Here is an 8,199-nt window from a genome sequence, read left to right on the forward strand (position 1 = left end):
TAGTATGAATTGCATTACTTCAATAGAAACCTGCTTAAGGTTACAAACAAGATCATTTGTTTTTCCATCTGATTCCGATCCCTCTCTACTTTAGGCTGTAGTACTGTTAAGGTGTCATGCATCATTTTTACAGTAAATTCAGGTGCTTCCTCTTCACCCTCTGTAAGTTAACATCCAATAAATCTGCAGGTGGAATACAAAGTTATGAGTTATATAGTTAGAGGTATAGATCTTAATCTCTCTCTGACCTTTTTTGTGGTCCTTTGTTACAAAGCTGTGTTTAGATATCTGCTATAATGAGATAATGCCATAGACGACACAAGAATTCACACTGAATTATGTATGCGATAGATAATTGTGCCTGTGGTTATGGGGTTTTAAGATTAAAGTTACTCTTTCTGTAAGTTGTCAATTACTAGACGTCTTTTAACATCGCCTTTTTACGGTTTCTTCCAGAGTTTATGTTTAGTGAGTGGACAACTCGGCGCCGCGAAGAGCGAGAGTCAGAATTTGCACCTCCCTCTGCGTACTTTAATGAGGGGAAGAGAGAGAGACCGGGGAGGAATAAAACTCAGCAGAATAAATCCAAGATGTCCTTCAAGTGGACCAAAAGCCCAGGAGGAACCTCTGAGAGCAAAGAGGAGCCACAGTTTCAGCCTAAAACTGCTCCTTCACCTCCTCAACCTCAACAAAATCCTCCACCTCCTTCACATCCACAGAACTCCTCGCAAAATCCTCCACCCCCTTCCCATCCACAGAACTCCTCGCAGTCATCCCCTTCAGATCACCCAGCAGATTCAGCTCCTGTGTCTACTCCTCCTTTTCATCCCCACTATCCCCCTCCTTCATTTTATCCTCCACCCCTGCCTCAGTTTGCTGGACCACCTCACCTACTTCCTCCGTTTCCCCCACAGTACCCGAACCAGTATCACCCCCAGTATCCCGCTCAATATCCACCTCCGCTGCAGAGCCAGTCTCCGCCTCAGCAGCCCCCACAGCCTGTAGACCTCAGCCACGCCCGGCAGCCTGCACAGAGTCTAGACGACATGCTCTCCTTCTACAGGAACACTACCTGATCTCTAAGATATCATGTATGCTTTGTAGTTGCTTCATATTGAGAGTGTAAATACTGCGGTTTCCTTTTTCTTTTTAGGAAATCATAGAAAAATCAGAACACAAATTCTCAGCTCTTTGGAGTTTAAGCATTTAATAAATATCAGGAGTTTAACTGGACATTGTTCTGACTTTTGTTGTTTGTTTTTTTTGCCATTGTGATAAACAATTATTAAGTTTTGGTTTTTAAAAGTTTTACTATTTGTGTAATGGCAAATGCGCATGAAATGAAGCGGTTACTCCTGTTTGGACATTGAGTTGCAGTATGAAAATATCCACCAGATGGTATTGTACACCTTCATGTTGAGAAAATCTCTGCAAGTGATCAGACTGGTTGTGTGCTGTGGTGATCTATCTGCACTGTTAAAGGACATTATTCTAGAGCTGCAGTTATTTTCATAACTTGATGTCTTAATTTGTCCTTCCAACAATCCAAAAACCAAAAATATTCAGTTTATTATCACATCCTCACACACGAGAAAGAAAAGCAGCATATTTTCACAACTGCTAAAGAAATTTCTGCTGAAGAACTGACATAAAAAGGTGCTGATTTATTTGTCAACTGAGGAATCGTTTTAGCTCTAAATAATTCTACAAATGAGTGTTTTACAATCGTAAAAAAAATAATCTCTTGCCTCTCATTTCTCAAACTGTTAAGTCATGGCATGTGGGAAAAGGCAGCAGGTGAAGGTGGGAGTGAGTGCATTTAATTTCAGAAGTGTCTTTCTGTGAAATGAGTGCAAGAGGATTTTACTGTACTTCTGGAATGTAAGTCATACATAACCTGAACTGAACCACTTCATTGCTCCCCGAAGCCCCACCAGACACATCCTGGTGTTCTGCGTAACCTCCTCCCTCTGCCTGCCACACATCTGTGCATGTTCCAGTCCCTGTGTATACATGAGCTGGTGAGTCTCCAACATAATTTCACTTCTTACTGTAAGTCCAGTGGAGATCATTTTAATGCAGTTGAACTATTTCAGATCCTTCTTACACACTCATCAGAGTGATCAGAGTGGCATCCAAATAATTGTAAATGGGATGATTAATGCTAGAGAGGAACACATTTATCCTTGGCTACATACCACAACTCAAAGGTCTCGCGAGGTGATATATTACCACATGGCTGGTGCATATCTTTTAAAAGAGCACTGTGTAATGAGCAGAGGGAATTTATCACAGAAGAAGATGATTTAATAACTTCTCAGTCTTGAGTACTTTGACCAATGTAACATCATTGCACATCACAGCAATTAGGCTGACCTTTAACTATATGATGCGATTCAGAATATCGCAGGTTTTAATTAATGTTACCAAAACAGTAGCCTCCTAATGGCAGAGCATCTTAGTAATATGCATGATAGCAGGATGAAGTACACAAAAAAAGCTAATTCAGACGTGTGGTGGATTGTTGACCCCATTGTGACCTTAAACACTTAAAGGGTAACTACCGTTTTTTTCAGTCTGGGCCCCATTTCCCCATGCATTTGTGTCTAATAGACTGATGTGACCAAAAATGTATTTGTGTTGATTGAATTTGGTCCAGTATTGAGCGAGATCGCATTGACAGGCCTGCGTGAACCGAGCTACAATGTAACCCAATGGGGCAATTGCAAAGCCTTGCTTTTTGTCCAATAAAAGTGATTTTTTTTTTTTTTGCTACTGACAGACTCAGATTGTTATCAAAAGTGTCTGACAACATTATCGATCTCAGGACGTGACTTTGTCCAAAGACAGCAGTGTGGAGAGTGACACGTGAGATGAGAAAAAGCGTTCAGGTAGGGAAGCTACAGAAATGAAAGGCTCCTGTTATCTAAAAGATTTTCAATGTAATGGCTCAGTATTTAAATGATTTTGACAGTGTGGATGAGGTCGATATAATTGGATGGCCGTCCGTATTCATTGAGCCAGAGTAGGCTATAGTCAATGGATGAAGTTTACAGATGAAGAGCGGGCAAGGAGAGAGAGGCTGCAGCTGCTCAGTGTTTTGTGCGGTCAGTAGGCGTTATCTAAAAGATATTCAATAACAATAATGGTTCGTATTTGATCCTGTCTCACAGCCCTGATTAGAGGGGGGAATCCTGACGTGGTAACCACAGCGTAAGTTGTGTCCGAGTATCACTGGACCCATCCAGACCACTGGTCTGAGACCACAGATATCTGGCAGCAACAGGTCCCACTCCTGACAACGTCTTCTTTGGGCATATGGGGGCACAGCACTCATGGGACCAGTACCAATGTCCCGAGCCTCACAGCCCTTCAGCTGCTGCCTCACGCTCCTCTGCCCGCTGCCTCTCGCTCTCTCGTGCTCTCGCTCTCTCTCATTCTTTTCATCCATAACGTTGTACTCTGGCTCAAATGAATAGCCTACATGTGATCATCGAACTATAACGACCTTGTCCACACTGTCGAAACATTTAAATATTGAGCCATTAGTAATGGCTCAATATTTAAATGATGTCAATGTAATGGCCCATTACATTGAAAACGCTTTTTCTCGTCTCACGTTTCACTCTCCACACCGCTGTCTTCGGACAAAAAAATCACGTCCTGAGATCAATAATGTTGTCAGACACTTTTAGTAACAATATATGAGCCTGTCAGTAGCAAAAATTGCTAAATTGCAATCTCGCTCAATACTGGACCAAATTGAAAGATTTTTGGTCACATCAGTCTATTAGACAAACAAACTGCAGTGACCCACTTGTTTTTCACCCCTATTTGTTCCTGCAGCCTCAAGTTAGACCAGTCAAAGCAGAGTGGGAAATCAGACAGCTTCGGCAGTGCCCCTCTGGTAAGTGTAGGCCTATTCATAAAGAGTATGTTTTTATCTGTTTGTGAATTGACATGTTTGTTTGATTTGTTAAAGCCAATTTGCTGCCTGAGAAAATTTGCTGCCTCGGAGGTGAGATGATGCTGATACAGTGACAAGACCTCACAGAGTCCTAGTCATAGGCCTACAGGGATTTAAATATGCTCTTACATGCAAACCTAATGCAGTCCAGCCCACAATACTCATAACAATAAAAAAAAAGCCCCTTATTAAAAAGTTTAATAAGAGCACACACAGGCACTTAGGCCTTTTTTTAACCATGGCAATGTCAGTCTGTCGCTTGGACGATCCACCACTTTGGCCCAGACTGAAATATCTCAACATCTATTGGATGAATTGCCATGCAATTTTTGTACAGATGTTCAAGGTTCCCAGAGGATGAATTCTTCTATGACTTTGGTGATCCTCTGACTTTTTCTGTCACGCCACCGTGAGGTTGACGATTTCCGATTTTGAGTTTGATGTCTCAACAACTATTAAATAGGCTTAGATCGCCATAAACTTTGGTACACACATTCATGTCTGTGTCAAGAATCCAAATGTGCAATGCTAAATGCTATTGCTAATTCTAAGTCTGTTAACATGGTAGACATTATACATGCTGAACATCAGCATGTTGGCGTTGCCATTGCGAGCATGCTATTATTTGACGTTAGCATTTAGCTCAAAACACTGCAGAGTTGGCTGTAGACTCTTTCTGTATAATATACAGTTTATAGGAACCTTTCGTGGACCTATAGAACAAACAGTGGCTGTAGCGCTCAGAGCAGCTCTTATTATTTTCAGCCCCTATGCTGACCATCCACCCTGCACTGAGAAGAGCAAGAAACCTCTTCTGGGTAGATCAATTACCACTGCACTAATAACTAACAGACTTTTAAAAAATTGGCCTCTTCTCAGTTTAATTTGACTTGCTGACTTGCCAATTTGATGAGTTGAATCACTTATTAGGGACAGGAAGGAGTGTCTCATTGACAGATCCGCCCTCCTCTCAGGGGCCAGCTGCACTGACAAATGATCCCTGCATTTAGTTGCGGCAGTTTAATCCTGCTGTGGCTGAAGAAAATGGCAACCTGCTGTTTTCATAATAGAAATTAAATGGCCTTCAGCATTTTGAAAACCTCTTCAGACCTAATGTGATTTTTCCAAGAAGTTTAACAAGTAGTTAATTTTTATTCATATTTTTATGCAAAGCATTATCCGTTTAACTAGCAGTCACGTATGCACTGTTCAGACGCACTGTCACACACACACACACACACACACACACACACACACACACACACACACACACACACACACACACACACACACACACACACACACACACACACACAATGTACCTAGGTGTCAGTTCATAGTTGATATTCCTTTCAGTGCAGCTACAACGCTAATGGACTCTTTATGAGAAGGTTATGAGGTCTGACACTTACAGTAATCATGTCTCATCTCCTGAACAGGCAATCAATGTTGTCTTTATGACACTGCAGGTCCTTGATCCAGAGAGGGAGAGAGGAGCAGATCTGGCTCCTTATTAATGCAGCTTTACTGGGATTAAAAAGGCAACTAAAGAATGACCAGGTCAATAAGTGGCAATGTTTACCCCCTCTACAAGCAAAATGGAACTTCAGACATGGTAAGATCAAATTCATCCCTTTACAGACCTGATATATACAGTACAGGCCAAAAGTTTGGACACACCTTCTCATTCAATGCGTTTCCTTTTTATTTTCATGACTATTTACATTGTAGATTCTCACTGAAGGCATCAAAACTATGAATGAACACATATGGAATTATGTACTTAACAAAAAAGTGTGAAATAACTGAAAACATGTCTTATATTTTAGATTCTTCAAAGTAGCTGTCCTTTGCTTTTTTATTAATAAGGGAAAAAATTCCACTAATTAACCCTGACAAAGCACACCTGTGAAGTGAAAACCATTTCAGGTGACTACCTCATGAAGCTCATTGAGAGAACCCCAAGGGTTTGCAGAGTTACCAAAAAAAGCAAAGGGTGGCTACTTTGAAGAATCTAAAATATAAGACATGTTTTCAGTTATTTCACACTTTTTTGTTAAGTACATAATTCCATATGTGTTCATTCATAGTTTTGATGCCTTCAGTGAGAATCTACAATGTAAATAGTCATGAAAATAAAGAAACACATTGAATGAGAAGGTGTGTCCAAACTTTTGGCCTGTACTGTATGAAGATATATTCAAATACACTAAAGTAGTGCAGAGGCATGTCTGTATTGATCCACATCTGTAATCTAAAACACATTTAAATAAAAGGCACATGAGCAGCATTATGAAAACAAAAACATGAAAACATTTTTGGGGTAACGTACACCCATTTGTTAAAATTAAAAAGATGCAGCACGAGCTCAGATAAGACACTCGTCTATAAAGAGGTTTTAAATTCTTGGGGCAGTTTTATGATGCGGCGTTTTAATGACCCAACTGAGGATTGGATTTACAAACATAGAAAGGGAATCAAACTCATAAATTGTCAATCCCAGGGCTGATCCTGCAACTAGTTCACTGAGCTGGATGAATATTTGATATGGGAAGGGTTACTCAACAGAAGAGCAGTGCAATTTTACAATGCAACAAAAGAGACAAAAATAGACCAAAGGATTCTTCTTTAAATTACTGACATTAACATAAAACAAGTGAAGGGAATAAAGGGAATACCACTGGCTCCATTAAGGATAATAGGCCATTAAGGCTCTATCAGTAAAATCAAGCATATTGAACCAACAAACAAATTTAGAAAACTACTATAAGATAGTAGGATAATGAGAGGTTTATAAAAAATAAAAAGAACAAATAATACAGTCTTTAAAGGTGGACTGCTGTTTTCCGGTCAGGTTTTTTCACACTCTAAGTTGTTGAAAAACATTTATGAGCCCTGATCAGAAATGCAAAAGTGTTAGTTTTGTATTTACTCCAGCAGGAAGGGTTCTCAAATCCAAGATGTGATGTTAACATGCACAACACATAACTGGGATATTCAAAAAACCAAAACATAACTGTGACACTACTGCAAGTGTACAAAGAATTTGTTCAGGACAGATAGTGAGGAAATAACTTTTTGGGACATTTTAAACAGGAGATTTTGACTTATACATAATAGGAACATCTTAAAAACATGCAAAAGTTAGGTGAGAGAAAGACACACACACACACACACACAAACTCGTATAACAGACCATTGATAGAAAACTGCTAGACAAGTATTAAAGTAACTTTGAGATTAGTTTTTCAGTGGAGTCATAAAACAATAGGGGGGCTTTTTGTGAGGTCTGGCAAGACTGAAAGAAGGACAAGTGGAAAATTGGACATTCATTAGAGCTTATTATATTTAATTTCTGATACGTAAGCAGATTTATCCATCTAAATTAATTTCACCTTCTGTTCTGTACCACCTGAGATGGACACCTGGTTGGTTTCATTTCCTTTTCACATGACGTGATTCTTGCTTTGGGATGCAAGTTGTTCTTCTGTGTGCTTATCTCAGCTGTGGAGCGCTGCAGGAGTTTAACTTGTTATCTGTTGTCAGAGTACTCATATAAATGCCACATGAAACCGAAACCTAAACCTATAACCTAAATGAAAAGCAGTGGGAAACTGACATATGAAGATACAAAGAGAAGAGTTTCATCCTTTTGTTTACTACTATTACTGCTTCTGCTCCAATTATTACAGTTATCACAAAAAAGGATTGCTAGTAAAGGAAATGTAATGCTCCTACCACTACAACTTAATAAAAGGGATTAATGTCACCCTATACCCATATTAAAAATTGGTCCTTGGAAATACATTTTTCATAATTTAGAGGACAAAATCTGCACATAATAGAAAGAGGCAAAACAAGACAAAAAAGTAAGACTTATCTAACCACATGCTTTCAAATCAGAGCAGCGTCCATCGGACAATTAAAACACATTATTGCCTCAACATCCCACACTGCTTAACAAGAGCACTGTTTTGCTACTGTGGGCTTCTTTAATGGTCCATCAGTGAATAGCTTCTTCCACTGGTGAGTATCGCAACCTCCACACTGTGAGACGATGTTCTTCACATGGAGGCCTGGGTCCCTCTGTCAGCATCACCCCATGGTGAGCTGTAATGAGTTGGTGTGTGCGTAATGAGAGCTAATGCTGCCACAGCTATTGAGCCGCTCTTGCCACCAGGCCATAATGCCACTCCTGCTGTGTTGTGTCAAACAGCCGCATGCAAAACAGA

At 40.0% G+C, this 8,199-nt stretch overlaps 1 protein-coding gene across 1 annotated transcript in view; it reads left to right on the top strand.

Annotated features, from left to right (window-relative positions):
* Positions 1-1,233, top strand: part of ccdc174 (coiled-coil domain containing 174) — an 8,836-nt gene extending 7,603 nt beyond the window's left edge. The window contains exon 6 of the mRNA XM_039796380.1: positions 457-1,233. Coding sequence (XP_039652314.1) covers positions 457-1,076 — 620 coding nt within the window. The 3' untranslated portion in view covers positions 1,077-1,233. The remainder of the gene's footprint in view (positions 1-456) is intronic.
* Positions 1,234-8,199: the final 6,966 nt, after the last annotated feature.

Source organism: Perca fluviatilis, chromosome 4 (assembly GCF_010015445.1).
Source record: "Perca fluviatilis chromosome 4, GENO_Pfluv_1.0, whole genome shotgun sequence".
NCBI classification, from domain to species: domain Eukaryota; kingdom Metazoa; phylum Chordata; class Actinopteri; order Perciformes; family Percidae; genus Perca; species Perca fluviatilis.